The sequence below is a fragment of the Sciurus vulgaris genome (assembly GCF_902686455.1).
Source record: "Sciurus vulgaris genome assembly, chromosome: 2".
NCBI classification, from domain to species: Eukaryota; Metazoa; Chordata; class Mammalia; order Rodentia; family Sciuridae; genus Sciurus; species Sciurus vulgaris.
The window spans coordinates 193,773,402-193,790,563 of record NC_136462.1 but is presented as its reverse complement, the minus strand read 5'-3'; the positions used below and the strand labels follow the sequence as shown (position 1 = coordinate 193,790,563).

Below are 17,162 nucleotides of genomic sequence, written 5' to 3'. Positions count from 1 at the left end.
TGCCCAGTGGGGACACGAACGAAACACAGTGACGCCTGGAGTCCAGTGGCCGCCACTTACTCAAGACTTCACTTCCTCAGGTTTCACCGTCAACAGAGAAAACATCCTTCAAAACGGAGTCACGGGGCTTCATTGTTGGAAGAGCACACGTGGTTACTGAGGTCCTGCGCGAGCCCCACACGAGCGTGATCAACGCGAACGCACGAGGCGCAGGGAGCGCGCGGTCTCCATGCTCCGCGCCTCTGCACACGACACAGTGGAACCAGCAAGGGATGAAAGCAGCAGCTTCTAACTCGTCCTAAGTGGATGCGTTGGAAAACAATAAATAGCCTCATAAAATGATAAACTCCACCTGTTGAGTGCATACTATGTATCTTCCATAAAGTGTAGACAGTGTTCCTAGAAATCCAAAGGAAAAGCCAGTTGTTTCTGTACAAAAAGTGCACGTCTGTCCTGTGTGTGAGCAGCCCTCCAGTCCAGAGTGATTCAGAGCAGGGAGTGCCCGGGATGGGAAGCGCCCGGGCACGAAGGCCTGGCTTCCAGCGGGGCCTGGAGAGGGGACCAGAACCGACTGAGGGAGCGCCTCCCACGTGACCCGTCGGTGGCCTTTCCTTCTAGGGCATCGGTCCTGCCTGAGCAGACCCCATCTGGAACCATGAGGCTGTGGGACGGTGGACGCCACCGGGAGCAGCCGTCACAGCGTCAGGACCGGGAACAGAGCTCTGGTGCCACCCACGCGGGAAGCAACTCCAAGAAATGGCCAACTGGTTTCTTGGAAATTGGGGGTAAAAATACATGCGAGAAAACAATTTGTTAGAATTAACAACAGAGGAACAACACTGGGGAAAATAAATCAAAACACACTATTGGGACAGAAGAGCTGAGGTCCCCGGTGTACAAAGGAGGCAATCAGCCTTCTTCACGTCAAATTTAAAAGACATGAAAGGAAAATCAACTGGGTTCTGCATAGCAGGTTAAATGTGCAACCACTTCAAAGAGAAATGACCCCGTCCCGCACACAGGCCTGGGAATGTGCTCCAACACCCAGTTCTCCACAGAAAACATGGCGACAGCACACAATTTCACACGCAAGGCCCCTGTGTTTTAGACTTAGACTCACCTCTGAGCCACCGAGGTTTATGTTAGCAGTTACCGACCTTTTCAGCAACAGTCCCAGCCGGGCTCCTTTCCCACGCCTGCCCGCGCCCCTGGCTCAGAGGTATGTGTGTACGTATCTACGCCTCATCGCTAGCCAGTCACTGGTCCCACAGCTCCCCGCAGCGGAAAGCATCCGTGCGGCAGCTTCACAGGGTTATGATCGTCCCGTCTTCTTCTAAGAGCTTCTGATCTGGAGCTCGAGTTTCAAACTCCGAGTCTGTGCCACCTGCTGTGGGTGCCAAGCTCAGGCCACGAGAAGGAATGAGGCCGTTCTGCCCAGACTCAAAACTGAGTTCTATCTGCGTTAGGGATTCCAGGCTCTCGGCCTCAGGAACGGCTTTGGGGATCTGCTGCGGCACCCCGTTGTCTTCGATGACAACGTCGTCTTCATCGCTATCTTCGTCCTCTGGCTCAAAGCTTGGTTCCATCGGCTGCGGACAGCCAAGAAGGCTATTGTCGGTCGACTGGCCGGAGCTGCCAGAAGCCCGACTGTTCCTGACGACGTTATTCCTCTGGTTGGCTGGCCTCACTGTGATGATGAGGTTGCGGCTGTTTGCGATCATCATGTCTGTTACTTGGTCGAGGCTCTTCCCTGAGACTTCTATGCCATTAACTTCTAAAACCTCATCATTGACAGCTAACAGTCCCGTGCTCTGAGCCAGACCTCCGGGGACGAGCCTGGATATGAAGATCCCGGGGACCTTCTCCAGCCCGTGGGGCGTGACCCGGACACTGGAGCCATCCCGGATGTAGAACCCCAGGGGTTTCTCGGTGCCGTATTTGTAAAGACGAACCCGACGGTGTGTTTCTGGGAGAATATCCACGTCTATGATGGAAGACACAGGCCGGAAGTCTTGGGGCATACTAATGACTATGTGTGGCTTTTTTCTATGGTTGTCAGGACGTAACACATTGGTTAAAACATTCTTCTTCTTTATTAGTGTGTCTGTACCAAAGGCACTGTAGTCTGCTTCTTCTGTTTAAAAATAAAATAAAATGATCACAGAAATGCAGTAGAAATAATCATTCGCTTGCAGTTCAATCTGTACAGAAAAGACAACTCAAATGTACTTGGTACATAAACTAAATATTAGATTATTCTAGTCAGGACATCTCTCGTGCAATAATAAGATATGCCATGCTCCAAAAAAGCCACTAGGGGGCCCTCTCAACTACACATCACTAACCAAACGCTGAAGCTAAATTTGATAAAGCTCACTATTAAACAACATTAAATGTGGCAAACAAAGTTCTAAGAGATCTTATTGTTTTTTTTTTTTTTTTTTTTTTTTTTTTGAGATGGGGTCTCACTGTTGTCCAAGCTGGCCTCAAGCAATCTTCCTGCCTCCCGAATAGCTGGGCCCACAGGCAGATGCTGCTCTGCCTGGCTGCAAGCTCAATCTTTACACGTCATTTTAAACCAACTATCTTCAAATATATTTTTCCTTTATTTGTTTAAAAAACTTCCAATCTGCATGCTTACACCATTTAAGGACACAAGAGGGACCCTTGATCCCCAAAGTAAATCAAGAGAGCACAATTAAATAATCAGCGCTGGAGGGCATGTCCAGGAAGAGGATCGCTCTGCGCCGGCGGGATTGTGAACAGCCACCACGGAGGCCTCCACGGAGGCCTCTGCGGAGGCTCCTCGAAAGACGCGGCCTGGAAGCACCGTGTGGCCCGGCTGCGCCGCTCCTCAGAGCTTATCCTGAAGAACGAAGTCATGTGACGGGGATGGCGCACACCCATGCGGACAGCAGCAGGGCTCACAAGAGCCCAGCGAGGGAGCCGCCCGTGTCCTCGGCAGCGGGTGGAGAAGGAAGCGTGGAACCCGCGCAGCCACGAAGAGGAATGAAGTCACGTCATCTGCAGGAAAGCGGGTGGGACTGGAGACACTACGTTAAGCTCAGTGAGCCGACTCGGAAGGTCAAGGGTCGTGTGCCATCCCTCCTATGTGGAAGCTGGAGAGGAGAAAGGAAAGGAAAGGTGGGCGGGGAGGGGGGTAAAAGTCTCGGAAACTGAAGGGAGATCAACAGAGGAAAGGGACCGGGAAGGAGGAGGGAAGGGAAAGGGGAAACGCTGGGGAAGAACAGGGGCCCAGTTATGTGGTTATGTCGTGTGCGGGCGCACACTGTGACGACAAATCCCACCACTGTGTACGACTACGATGCACCAAATATGGAAAAGAGCAAAATCAAATGTGTGATTAGCAACAGGGCAGATCATGTGATTAAATGGAGCTGGCCGTAGAGGGACTCCGAGCAGCAGATGCCTGTCCCCTCAGCCTCCTAAAGGGTTCTTAAGGTCTCATTCTCCCAAAGAGGCAGAGGTAGAGACGGGTGGGTGGCCCACATCCGTACTCCCAGCAGCTCAGGAGGCTGAGGCAGGAGGATGGAAAGTTCAAAGTCAGCCTCAGCAACTCAGCAAAAACAGAACAAAACAAAACAGGACGTGGCTCAGGAGTGAAGCACCTGGATTCAATCCCCAGTACAAAAAAAGGAGGAAAGCAGAGGTGAAGGTTCCCTGATCACCCAGGAAGAACTAGTTCGAAGTCCTGGTCTCCAGGAAGCTACAGGCTTTGCCCTCACCCCCCAGTGGTGAGTGATCACCACCTTCACAAAGTAAGTTATGGAGAAAGAACTAGAACCACTAGATCAGCTTGCCCAGGTTCACAGATGGCCATGGTCATGCGCTAGGCTGGGGACACGCGTGTTCTTTTCTGACACTGCATGAAGGCTTTCTGTGTAAGAGGAGGCCCCTTATTTGCGGCATTCCTCCTGCCTTGGGACTCTCATCCTAGTTTATAAGGATTCACGCTGTGTTCTTACAAAAACTGAAAGTCACTTACAATTTGGTGTTGAAACAAATCCACTGATACACAAGGCTTCTTGGCAAAATTTGACCAAAAATCTATTAACCTTTATCTTCTACTGATTGTGTTTTCTCAAACACACACACACACACACACACACAATTTTAAATTTTAAAACAACCAATAATGAAAGCCTACACAACATTTATAAGGGAAATTCCAGAACGTACAAACTAAGAATAAAGCCAAGTTGCCCACAAACCCGCTCATGGGAAACCTGACCAAAAACCTCCAAATCTGCATAATTTGGCATCACATCCAGACTCCATTTGAATGCTCTCTGCTAAATTCTCAAAAGCAATATGCTCCAGTACAAAGGCACCTTTGTTCTCCCATCTAGCTAATCAGTTTCCAGCCACTGGGAAAGAAATATTTTGGCAGAGAGCCAGGGTGCAGGGTGTTAGTGTAAAGTGTAAAGGTGAGCGTCCACAGGAGCCGGCGACTGCAGAGAGCCAGGGAGCAGGGTTTTAGTGTAAAGCGTAAAGGTGAGCGTCCACAGGAGCCGGCGACTGCCTACTGGTGCCACACGAACACTCGCCTCAGACGGAGGCCGGAATCTGCGCCTGGTACCAAGCCGGACTCGCACAACAGGCCCCACACAGGCCCATAAAGCAGATCCCAAGATCTCAGCCACCCGTCACCTACCAGGAACCAGGACCCACGAGGAGGCCTGAGCTGCCAGGCGGATGTGGCCATCCTTACGCAGGGCAGTCCCCAAGCTGACCTACAGGGGAGCACGGCGGGGCTCCCTCGCTCTTCCTCCTCAGCATCAGTTCTGCTAAGCCTGGTCATCTCACTCCGGAGCCCACAGAGGGTCCTATGGCCGCGGTAAGTAAGGGTCCAGTATAAGCAGCAGGCACAGAAACAAGAAATAAAGCTTGCAGTGAACAAAAAGCAAGTCTGAAAAAAAGAAAAGCCCCGTATAAACTCCATCAGCATCTCCACGGGGTAGAACAAACCAGCCCAAGCCCAGTGACCATTCATGGCAAAGGGGTCACGAAAGCTCAGGTGGGTGCCGGCTGCAAGTTCAGAGGAAGACAGGAAAGAATAAAACAACTGTTTACAATGTTCAAATCCAGGGGTCTGACAGTCTGTTCTGTCAAGAGTCAGACAGTACCTGCCTTAGGTACCGCAAGCCACGCGGTCTCTTGCAAAAGCAGCACGGACATGTTTAAAGGAAATTTTATGTACAAAATACAGCCCGCAGTCCTTAGTTTGCCCACTGTTCTAACACAAAATGGTTAAATAAATACATCTGGCAACTTTAAAAGGATTAAACAACACTTTAAGCAATATTCAAAATTTGCAGATCCCTTCATTTCCCAGTATAGAAAAAAAGCAATCGCCAAATATTTATAAACACCTTTGTACCAGGCATTGTGCTCTGTGGGGCAGATTCAGGGCACAAAACAGACTCGGCACCTGTTTCCATGTGCATACTGTATACAGTTAGAGAAGATGGTAACTAACAAATGTCAAGTAACTACAGCATTACAAAGGTACGGCCAGGAACAGGCCCACATCCTGGCACGCAGGAGACTGAGCCACCCTCGGCAACTTAGCGAGAACCTGTCTCAAAATGTCTTATTTAAAAAAGTGGGGTAGGGGGCTGGGGATGTGGTTCAGTGGGTAGCACCCTTGGGCTCGATCCCCAGAAGTGCATGCGCACGCGCATACACACACAGGTGCCGAGGGTTGCGATGTGCAGGTGCCTAGCCTGGCTTGGGGCAGTGAGACGAGACTTCTTTGGGGAAGCAAGGTTTTTGCTGAGACTAAGTGTCCAGGAGCTAATCAGGTAGAAGGAAAGAACATTCCAGACATGGGATACAACAAATCAAGAACCAGGACAGGGCAGATGAAGTCCAATACAGGTAGGGGGACCAGAAAGAGGGCGGAGCCCCACCCAGTCAGAGGGTGGGGGTCCACCCACAGGCAGGCCTCCTGGAAAGTGCTGAAGTTGATGGCGTTTGCCTCGGGCCAAGGGAAGAAGCCAAGGATTTCAAGGGGGAGTGACAGTAATCTCATCTGGGTTTTCTACCAGACTCACTGCGGCTGCAAGCTGGAGAATGACTCGAGGGGAGGAGAGGAGGCTACTGCAGTCATTTAGGACGGCGCCAGGCTGGAGCAGAGGCGGTGAAGACGGGGACAAGCGTGTGAGGCACAATTAGAACACAGTTTTAATAGGCACAGTGACTGACTGAAAAACAGGTATGTGTTCAAGGTGACACCCAGGTTCTGCCATGAGAAACTGGTGTCACATGCTGAGACATGACTCTATAATCACTTTTTATTTCTGGGGCCATAAGTTTTGTTAGACTATATTTTGTAATTAACCATTAAAATGTATATCCCTGCTCAGGGATGGTGGCAAATGTCTGTGATCTCAGTTCCTCAAGAGGCTGAAGCAGGAGGATTGTAAGTTCAAGGCCAGTCTGGGCAACTTAGTGAGATCTTGTCTCAAAAAAAAAAAAAAAAAAAAAAAAAAGGCTGGGGGGATGCCGCTCATTAAGCCCCTGGGTTCAATTCCCAGTTCCCTTAATAAATAAAATTCATACCTCTTGGGTCGTTTTAAAATTAAACCCTGATCCATTAAAAAGTAACCATAGGGCTGGGGCTGGGGCTCAGCGTGAGGCGCTGGGTTTGATTTTCAGCACTGTATATAAATAAATGAATAAAATAAAGGTCTATCAAAATAAAAAAAAAATTTTTTTTTTTTTTTAAGGTCTATGATTTCATGGCCCCGATGCAGGTGTCCAGGCCACAAAGGGCACATCCTTGTGATGGTGCATCCTAAGTGGGACCAAGTTAAAAGCGGGACCTTCTGGCATTTCTAACAAACCCATCCGAATAGTCCACGATGGAAACATCCTTGTTCCATATGTAAAAACGGACAGTGGCATGACAACGAGTTTAGGTGCAGGCATTGTGCTTAGGTCTGGCAGGGATGGGGGGGGGGTCTGTGCTCTAACATGTTCCTGGATCTCGGACTTGGCTGATCATGACGGGAAACCTTGAAAAAATACATTTCCTGGCTGTGTCCAAACCTACAGCAATGACCTGTGGGGTTTTTTTGTTTTTGTTTTTGTTTTTTTAACCTGGGTATTTTTAAAAGAATATTTTTCTAAAACAGTTTTGTGCATAGTTGTAACATAAAACATGAGAGGAAACTATTTTGTACCTTCTCTTCTCCCTCTCCCAAATAAATCAGGATGAACTCTAATGCTCCAACAGGGGAGATACTGGAGAGCTGAAAACCCTCTTTGTGAAAATAACTTTTAAGATATCAGGTTTTTTTGTTTTATTTTTGCTTCCACGGTAACAGACCATGAAATGGAGTAGGGGGTTTTTCTTCAAATAAATTGTTATAAAACATAAAACTTCAAGATATGCAACAACGCTATCTTCAAGTTTGGTCTATAAAGTGGTTTATACGTCCAGTTGTGAGCTTTCACTTCAAAGAAACATTTTCAGTAGAGTATCAGATTCTAAAAGATGACATGGTTTAAAATTTTTAAAAATCACATTTGAAAAAACCTCCCCTGGTACCACATCAAGTGCAACTGCTGCCCTATTGATCCTCAACTGGAGTATCAACAGCTAGGAAACGGAATGTGCTGTGATTAAGCAGCAGAATGCAACGGTACTTATGTCACCTTTTCTCAGTCTCCTGAAGTCACTGTTCATTAAGGTTTTCATAAAATCGGCTTTCTACTTAACCATCTGTCAGCTTTGTTTATGAGAGAAGAGCGTGGACATGAATCACTGCGTGGTGCAAGTGTCACCCAAGCAGATGCTGGGACATGGGGTGAACAAGATGGGAGATGAAGGAACTACCGTGCTCAAGTAGGCACTTCCGGTCTTCAGAGGGAACTGGGGAAGGTGGGAGGGTGGTCAGAGACCCCACGGAAGTGGCCGAGTGCAGCAGAGGCAGCCAGGGAGGAGCTGGAGCAGTGCTGGCAGGGAAGGACGAACACGGGGCCAGTGACCACTATAGCAGGCTGTGCCCAGGGCGCGGAGTGGAGGAGTCCGAACCAGACGGCACTTTACTCCGTGGCAGTCTGATCACTGGTTGGCTAGCGCGGGGGGCGGCTGAGGACTGAACCCAGGGGCTCAACCACTGAGCCACATCCCCAGACCTTTTTATTTTTGAGACAGGACCTCACTAAGTTGAGGAGGCTGGGCTGGAACTTACAATCCTCCTGTCTCGGCCTCCCACATTGCTAACATCACAGGTGAGCACCACCACACCTGGCTACCATCAGTTTTTAAACAGGAATGAATTCATGTTTTGCTGAAGTCATATTTGCATTATGTTTAAATTTTAAATTTTTTGGTACTGGGGATTAAACCCACAGGAGCTTTACCAGTGAACTACATCCTTAGCTCCCCCACCCAGCTTTTTAAAACATTTTTATTTTAGGACAGGGCCTCCGTAAGTTGCTGAGGCAAGCCTCATACCTGTGATCCTCCTGCCTCAGCCTCCGAGAGTCACTACATTTATATTCTTAAAAACTGAAAATCTCAGGGTTGGGGATGTGGCTCAGTAGAACACTAGCTTAGCATGTGTCAGGTCCTAGGTTCCATCTCCATTACCCCCCCCAACACACACAAAAGAAAACCCCAACAAAACAAAAACTTCCTGTGGCATGGACTGCCTATTTCCCCTTCGCCCACTCTTTTGCAGTACCAGGGACAGAACGCAAGGGCGCTCTACTACTACACTACATCCCCAGGCCTCATCATTTTTAATTTTGGGCCAGGGTCTTGTAAATTGCCCAGGCTGGCCTAGAACTTGTGATCCCCCTGCCTCAGGTTCCAGAGTTGCTGTGATTGGTGTGCACAGCCACATGTGGCCTGGACTGCCTATCTCTATATCAAGTGATAGTGGACCTTCCACCTCTACCACCCAGAAACACTCGCTGACGTATAAATATGCTTCTAAACTGTGACGGCTACAACAAAAATAAAAACATCCCTAGGTTTCGAGAAGACCATACCAAGCAATAAGTAAAAACGTTAAAAAGAAATAGCAGAAGATAACTTTTTTTTTTGTGGTACCATGAGTTAAAACCAGAGGCACTCAACCACTGAGCCACATCCCCAGTCCTATTTTATATTTTTATTCAGAGACAGGGCCTTGCTAAGTTGCTGAGGCTGACTGTGAATTTGAGATCCTCCAGCCTCAGCCTCCTGAGTGGATGGGATTACAGGTCACCACACCCGGCAAGATAACTTTTAAAAGATGTTAGGAGTCAGGTACAGTGGCGCTTGCCTGTAATCCCAGTGGCTAGGGAGACTGAGGCAGGAGGATTACAAGTTCAAAGCCAGCCTCAGAAATCTAGTGAGGCCCTAAGCAACTCAGTGAGACCCTGTCTCTAAATAAAAACACAAATAGTGCCAGGGATGTGGCTCAGTGGTTGAGAGCCCCTCGGGCATGAAAGTGTTAAATTCCAGTAGTAAAACGTGATATATATAAAACCTGACTCCGATAATCTTTCTCTAACAAAGGAAATGATCCAAAAATATTTTATCTAATAGTTGTAGTTTAAAAACTCATTCTACATTTGAATAAGCAGCCACTAAATTTTTAGTGAAAATTTTAACTGTTAATAAGAGATCATTATTCAATCAAAATCACCTAAATCAATCTGCCTAAAACAACTAGGTCCTTCAAGTGCCTTGCCCTCGTCTTCCCTGGACGCCTGCTGTCGTCCTCCTGCATTCTGGGCATCGCTTTCCAAGGTTCTGCCCACCGACTTCACTCGGGCCTGAAGTCCACGCCCCCAGGCCAGCTGCCGGTTTCCGCAGACCTCTAGCCTGCAGTCGCCAGATCTTCATCCTCAGCTCTGGTCTCCTGTTCGACATGGTCGACTCGCCAGTCTGATGAATTATTTGTCCTCAGACCAAACTCATCGTTTTCTTCCCTACATTGATCTCTCCTTCAAACTCTGCTGCCTTTCAACAGCACTCAGACAGCCAGGAAGCTGCACTGCGCTGTGCGGGCCCTGACTCAGCGGCTTCTCTGTCCGGGGCTTTGCACACCTCTCCCCTCCTGGGCAGCTCCTCGGCGGGTCTCCCTTCTCCCTGCTCCTGGCTCTATGCTCAGACTGCTACCCACCCAGCTCATCCTGAGCAGCAGGAACCCTCTCCCTGAAGTTGGGTTCTGGTCACACCACACCCCTGCTAAACAGCTCTGCTATTCACCTCAGGAGACTTTGGAGGAACTCTGCTTGGGTGTGTGAAAGCATTTTGTAAATAAGTCAAGTGACACAGACAGAAGTTACCCTTGGAGGTTTATTTTGTGGATGGACTTCAGTTTCTCCAAACCCAGAAAGGCAAAGACACATGATAGTGGAATTCCAAAGCCCCGGAGTGGTCCAATGCTTATCAACTGGCTGGAAACAGCATCATCTTCAAGGGTAATCACTGCCCTCTTCCTCAAACCACTTTCTGGGCTGGTTTAACTGTGTTCTAAAGCTCGATTTTCCCCACACGGGGCTCCATGCTCTCATGCTGGCTTCTAACCCTCAGACTTCTTACTAAAGAGAAAGCAATAAATGGCACACACCATATCCTACCACGGCCAGTGCGGACGTGCGCACATCCCCATACCCACAGGTAGGAGGCTAACGTTTAGAAAGTTTCAGGACTCAAGATACATTTGAAAATGCTTGCCAGACAGTCATAGTAAATGTTCATGACTTTCTACCTCATTTTCCAGTTAACTAGTTTTATACTATTTCTGTGAAAAGCATCCTAAAAAGGGAAAGAAAGAAGACGTGAACCAGGAGCCTACTGTAAGCCAGGGCGTGCCCTGCACTCACTTCATCTGCACGGTTACCTGACAAGAGTCACTCAGCCGAGTGTGGCGGCACATGCCCGTGATCCAGCACCTTGGGGGGGCTAAGGCAGGAAGATCACAAGGGTGAGGCCAGCCTGGGCAACTTAGCCAGGCCCTGTTTCAAAACAAAACTTTAAAAAGGGCTGGGATGTAATCCGTGGTAGAGTGCCATGGTTCAATACCCGGTATCAAAAAAAAAAAAAAAAAAAAGATTTAAATAGAATTTTTATTCACTAAGTTGGTAGCAGTCTGTGCATCCTACCCAGTGGGGGAAATACACTACTTACATTTCTAGAACAATTTTTCTCAGCAGTGACTCTTACCTTTCTTTTGTATAAATATCCTAAGCAGTGGATTGGCTGTTGAAACGGCTTTGTGGTAGTTGTCATCATTATTTATAGGCAGCAAGTCCCCATGGACGTCGGCGTAGCCCACCAGCACATCCACATTGGGGATCTTGTGGACGTGCTGCAGCAGGCCATAGAACTCCTCGAATCTTCCAGGTTTTGACCTTTCCAGGGAGAACCGACGAAACTCCGCTCCAAACTACAAGCACAACACAACGAGAGATCTTAGAAAACGAGAGGAACACAGGCCCCGATGTGAAAACGCATGGCACAGAAACACAAGCACAGTAGTGTTCCCATTAATAAAGAGGATGGTCCCTCGTCAGCAGCTCATTATCAGATTCCAAGGGCAGAAGAGTGGCACAAGGACATGCTCCTCGCTCCGTCTCTGAGGGCACTCCTTCCAAGAGAGGCAGGCCAGCCCGCTCCCAGGGTGCCGCCTCACTGGGGTTGCCCGCAGTGACTCAGCTAAACCCTGCGTGGAGTCCAGACTGACGGCAATACTCTTCTTGCTGGGGTCATGGAGAACCAAAGACTGCCCAAGTCTTTATTCTGACCACTAGTAAAAAGCATCCAAGTGTCTTTTCCTGTAACAGGAACTACAATCTCATGGGATGTGCTAAGAATCAATCACAAAATGTATAAAAGGGACCTTGAGCTTTTTGACATGAAGGTATGATAAAAGTAGAGGTGTATCATGAGAGAAACAGGTGGAGGGCTGGGATGCAGCGCGGGATACTACGCTTGCCCTGCACATGTGAGGCGCTGGGTTTGAGCCCCACACTGCCCCTAAAATACAAAGTCTAGAGATAAGGACCTTCCCTGAGTTAAAGTAGAAAGGTATTAATACATCCAACACACATCCTACCACTCCCCAATTAACACAAGGTGTGTTTACGTGCTTGGCACAGTGCTGGACCCCAGAGACCAGAAGGTTTGGGCCCGCCTCAGAAGCTCCCTAATTAGTGGGCAAAGGGAATAATTAGTGCAGGAAGACACTGAGGGATCACAGATAAGGAGGAAGACACCTCCGTGTCGGGTCTTTTATCTTCATGTTGTGATGTCCAAGTCTGCCTCCCGACACCTCTGCTCTCCCAAGGCCAATTCACTGAAGAGGTTCTTAGCAAGACCGTGGACTCGCTTCAGCCAGCCCTTCGAGAATGGAACTTGTAACTTAATGTGGGACCAGCAGGGTATTTCCTCGAGTAGGAAAACCTAAGAAAGGTTAATGAGCCTTCCTCAAAAAGTGTCCCAGTCACTTAAGTTTAGGAAACGCTACCTGACTTGAATGGCCCTCTTACTCACCCAACGAAGGCTCAGTGCGACGGCGGGGGAGGGGCTCAGGGCAGAGCAGGGACTAGCATTTTGCAGGCTCTGGGTTCCGTGCCCAGCTCCTCATCCAAAAGACAACACACACTTCAGCTAAGACCCAAGCTGAGTTTTGAGGCTGGGGCAGAGCTTGGTGGTAGAGCACGTGCTGAGCATGCTTAGGACCTTGGACTCAATTCCCAGCACCACACAAAACAATTTTTAAATCCATGTTTGCCAAATATGTTTGACAACTAGTTTTTCAAATACCTATTATTACCAGGAAATACTGACATACCTCTGGGACAACCGTAAGCACCACGCGGAGAAAGTCCCTATCGTAACAATGTGAACGGTTTACAAATATGTCAGCCCATTTCCCCAGGGCCCAGAGGTATCTGGATCCACTGTTTCTGCTCTATCTAGAAGGTCCATCTGTCTTGCTTACAGCCATACTACTCACTGGTTTTTAACAAAATCACATTACTGCCTCTTACCTCTAATCATTAAGTTTCCCAAATACATTCCTGAATATAAACACTAACATTTGTCAAGAAAATAACGTGACTCACACCTAAAGCTTTCAAAAAGTTTAGTCACACCTTCATGTTTCAAAGTCAATAAAGTGAGGGAACACCCTTGCTATCAGTCAGTCCCGATGCTATCAATCCGTGCTTTCTCTTGGTATCACTGCAGTCTGGGGCCTCCCTGAGGTACCAATGGGACGGACACCTCAGAAGCCAACACTTCAGTGCTGCTTTTCTTTGCTGAAGTCTCTGGATGAAACTCCTTGCTCGACACTTTCTCTGGCGTAACTATTGTGATGAAAACAACATGAGCATGTATGGCTTCACAGTAGATGTGTCCTTTACAAACGCTGGCAGAAAGGGGGAAAAGGAATGAATGTACTTCTTGCCACAAAACAAAAGAATGGAGAGAACTTTTTACTACATGAGGAAAAACACTACAATAGAAATAAAATTAAGACCAAATCAACAATTCTCCACTATGTGAACCATCTACGACTTTTTTTTTGCCTGGTCATCTAGAACGTGTATGGAATCTCTACTTCCAGAATCTGCTGGTGCATTCTAGAAATGCAAACCTGATTTTATTTTTTATTTCTATTTTTTAAAAATATATTTATATTTTAGTTGTAGTTGGACACAATGCCTTTGTTTGTTTATTTTTATGTGGTGGTGAGAATTGAACCCAGTGCCTCACACACGCTAGGCAGGTGTTCTACCGCTGAACCACAACCCCAACCCCATCAAACCTAATTTTAATATTCTATTTGTTCATGAATAATTAGGAAATGTTATGGCTCAGAGACTTTCTAAGGTTATTTATTTGATGGCACTAAAGATCAAAGCCAGGGTCTTGTGCATGTCAAGTGAGTGCTCTACCACTGACCTATATCCCCAGCCCTGCTCCAAGGTTATTAAAGGACGTCACCATGATTATTAAGATCTTTCCCAACTCTACAGGAACAATTAGGAAGATAAATCACTTACTAAAGAAGTCACATGGTAGCCTGTATCACAAATTTAACTAGAGGTATATTTACATTAACCATTATTTTTATTATCTGTACTTTTTCCCCTTCCCTGAACAAGATAACAAAGTTGACACTATTGTTTTCTATGCAAAACAAAGAGAGATCCTAAAATGTAGATCTGCATTTTACCTAGGTTACCTACAACCTCTTCAAGATCAGTTTTGTAAAAAGGTGTGGTATCACTAAAGTAGCATAAGAGGAAATATTTTCAAAAATCTGGGCTGGGGTTGATCTAGCTCAGTGGTACAGCGTTTGCCCAGCACACACAAGCCTGGGGATTTCATACTTAAGGCTGAAAAAAGGAAATCTGCACAAATATTTTTCAAGTGATGAAGGTGACAAATGTTTCTCCAATCCATTAAAAATACATGTATTTGGGGTGGAGGGAGTCTTGCCAACCAGAGATGACGGATCAATGACTTGATGAAAAACTCAACCTGTGATTTTTCAATCAAAGCATTAAAAGCTCCTAAACCCTAAAAAAAAAAAAAAAAAAAAACCATGTATCAACAATATACATTTAAGCCAGGCGCAGTGGTATGCCTGTAATCCCAGCAACTTGGGAGGCTGAGGCAGGAGGATCATAAGTTGGGGGCCAGCCACTGCAACTCAGCGACACCCTACTTCAAAAAAGAAAAATAAAAAGGGCTGGGAATGTAGCACAGTAGTAAAGTATTCCGGCTTCAAGCCCCAGTACCCCCCAAAAAAAGAAAAGACCTGGTTCACCATAAGTGCAGTGCAGCAGGTGGAATTTATACTATGTAGTTTAAGTATGTGAAAGTTCCACAAATCATCAGGCAGGAGAGGAAGGCAAACCGCCCGAAGCTCGCCCCTAGTGCTCGAGGTTTCCTTCCACTGAGATAAACCCTATCTGAGTGTATTTATCGGTGCACCTAGAATCCTTACTCATTCCTTCCTATGATAAAAATTAAAGACTCTCTACCAAGATTAGGACCATAAACTGCATTTTAGGATCATGCAATATTACAAGCGTTTTTCCTTCCTTCTCTCAATTCTCACAGACCCAAACTAGGTTCATAACAAATGGCTCAAGAAGGTTCACCCGCTGGGCAAGGAATCATGACTGCCAAGACGCTGCTGGAGGACAAGCTCTATGCATTAAGTCACCCCTTGGTTCAAGCAAATCACCCTTAATTTGCTGTGTGTGTCCCAAGGAGGCCACTGGAAAGAGTGGATTCTTTAAACTGTTATAATCAAGCTTCTATTTTTAGTAAACAGAAACATTTCTCAAACTAGAGCCTGATAAACACGTTCTTATATCACAAATAACATTTAAAACACAAATGTAGATTTTCTTGATGTGATTCAGTTACAGAAACTTATAGAACTTGGCTTATAAAACCGAGACACCACCAGCATTCTGACCACAGGTGCCTGGAAGCTCTTACTCCCCAATCCACTCTTTGAGCAGGGCACACGCCTGTCACCTTGGCTACCCAGGGACGTCGAAGCAGGAGGACCACAAGTTTTAGGCCAGCTTTGGCAATTTAGCAAGACCACTCTCAAAGAATAAAAAGAGGTGGGGTGAAGCACCCCTGGGCTCAAACCCCAGAACCACAAAGTAGATAAATGAATGAATAAGTACACTCCCTGGTTCTGCACTGTCCCTGACAGTCTTACCATCAGCGATGCTTCATTAGTTTTGAAGTCGATATCATTTTACGTCTCTTCTTTTACATGGTCTGCCCTTCTCAATTTTTTTCCGGTACCAGAGCTCGAACCCAGTGTTCTCTACCATTGCACTACAACCCCAGCCTTTTTTTATTTTGAGATAGGGTCTCACTAAATTGCTGTGGCTGGGCTCCAACTCCTCAGTTGCTGGGATTACAGGCATGTGCCCCCAGGCCAGCTGGTAAACACTCTCCGTGTGCTCCGATCTGTGTTCAATAGTGTCTAAAAGTTATTTGGTAAAAAAGCTTTAAGTGAAAGGCTTTGTCATAAAGCAGAGCCTGGGCAAGTCAAAGCTTTCTGATCCCATCTTCTCAACCGGTACTTCTCAGAGAACAGACCAGATGACCGAGGCTTCTTTGGGCTCTTCAACTCATGAAAAGCCTGCTGAAAATGTCCCGTGTCTGCGGATCACCTTCAAATTCCAGCTGAAAACCCCCTTTGGAAAGCATTCCCTAACTAATCCCCACGGACTACTCTGCTCACCGAGCCTTGAGATTCAGGAATTCGGTGGATGCCAAAGTAATCATCAGCAGACTGGCATACCGCTGGTCAAGGGTGAAGGCACTTGACGTGAAAAGGTGGCAAGGTGGCATGAAAAGAGCAGCGGCTCAAACTGCAAAGCGCCACTCCAGGCCAGGGTCAGTGCTGTTTCGAAGATGAAGTGCATGGGGCCGGGAAGAGCCCCAGAGGAGGCGAGCTGACCCAGAGGGCTGTGTGGCCACTCGATGCGCCCGAGCCTCGGGAAGGGGTGACATGAGGTGACAACTGGGTCTCCCCCGAGCCTGTACCCACGCCCAGCAGGCAGGGTCCCGCACCTCCCGTGCCGCCTCGCCTGCCGGCGCCCCGGCCTCGGGCTCGCCCCGGCGCCGGCCCCGGGCGCGAGGACCCGGCTTAGAAGAAGCAGGCGCTCCCGGGTCGCAGCTCCCACGCCCGCGTCCCGCCCGCGCCGCCTCCCCGCCCGGCCCCGCGCACCTTGCTCTTCACCTCCATGGTGCCCAGGCAGCCGCTGCCCGCCCCGTGCCGGTGGCCGCGGTTCATGCTGAGGCGCGGCCCGCGGCGGCCTCCTCGGGCCCGCCGCCACTCCGGAGCGCGGGCGGCGAGAGCGCGGCCGCGGCCGGGCGCCCGGTCACAGGCACCTGCAGAGGGGGCGGCCGCGGCTGGGGCGGGCCGCGCTCGGCTCGGCTCGGCTGGCTGCTCACGCGGCGGGACCGAGGGTCGGACTGGCGGCGCGGCGGGCGGGGACGCGGCTCCCTCCCTCCGGGCCTCGGGGGCGGCGGCAGCCGCGGCGGGGGAGGAGAGGGCGGAGCAGAGGCCACAGGCGCCCCGGCCTCACTCTCGGCCTCCTCCTCGGCGAGCCCGCGCGCGCGCCCCCGAGCAGGCCAAAGC

The 17,162-nt window shown here is 48.5% G+C and overlaps 1 protein-coding gene and 1 long non-coding RNA gene across 2 annotated transcripts; one reads left to right on the top strand and one right to left on the bottom strand.

Moving 5' to 3' along the window:
• Positions 1-517: 517 nt before the first annotated feature.
• Positions 518-17,161, bottom strand: PARD6B (par-6 family cell polarity regulator beta). The gene is made up of 3 exons (XM_079127045.1): positions 16,749-17,161; positions 11,195-11,417; positions 518-2,134 (listed from the first exon to the last, which is right to left on the bottom strand). Exons 1-3 carry the CDS (start codon positions 16,812-16,814, stop codon positions 1,305-1,307), a joined length of 1,119 nt encoding a protein of 372 aa, XP_078983171.1. The 5' UTR covers positions 16,815-17,161; the 3' UTR covers positions 518-1,304.
• LOC306653934 lies at positions 2,784-6,739 on the top strand. The gene is made up of 2 exons (XR_013761840.1): positions 2,784-4,448; positions 4,516-6,739. It is a non-coding gene; the product is annotated as an uncharacterized lncRNA (long non-coding RNA).
• Position 17,162: the final 1 nt, after the last annotated feature.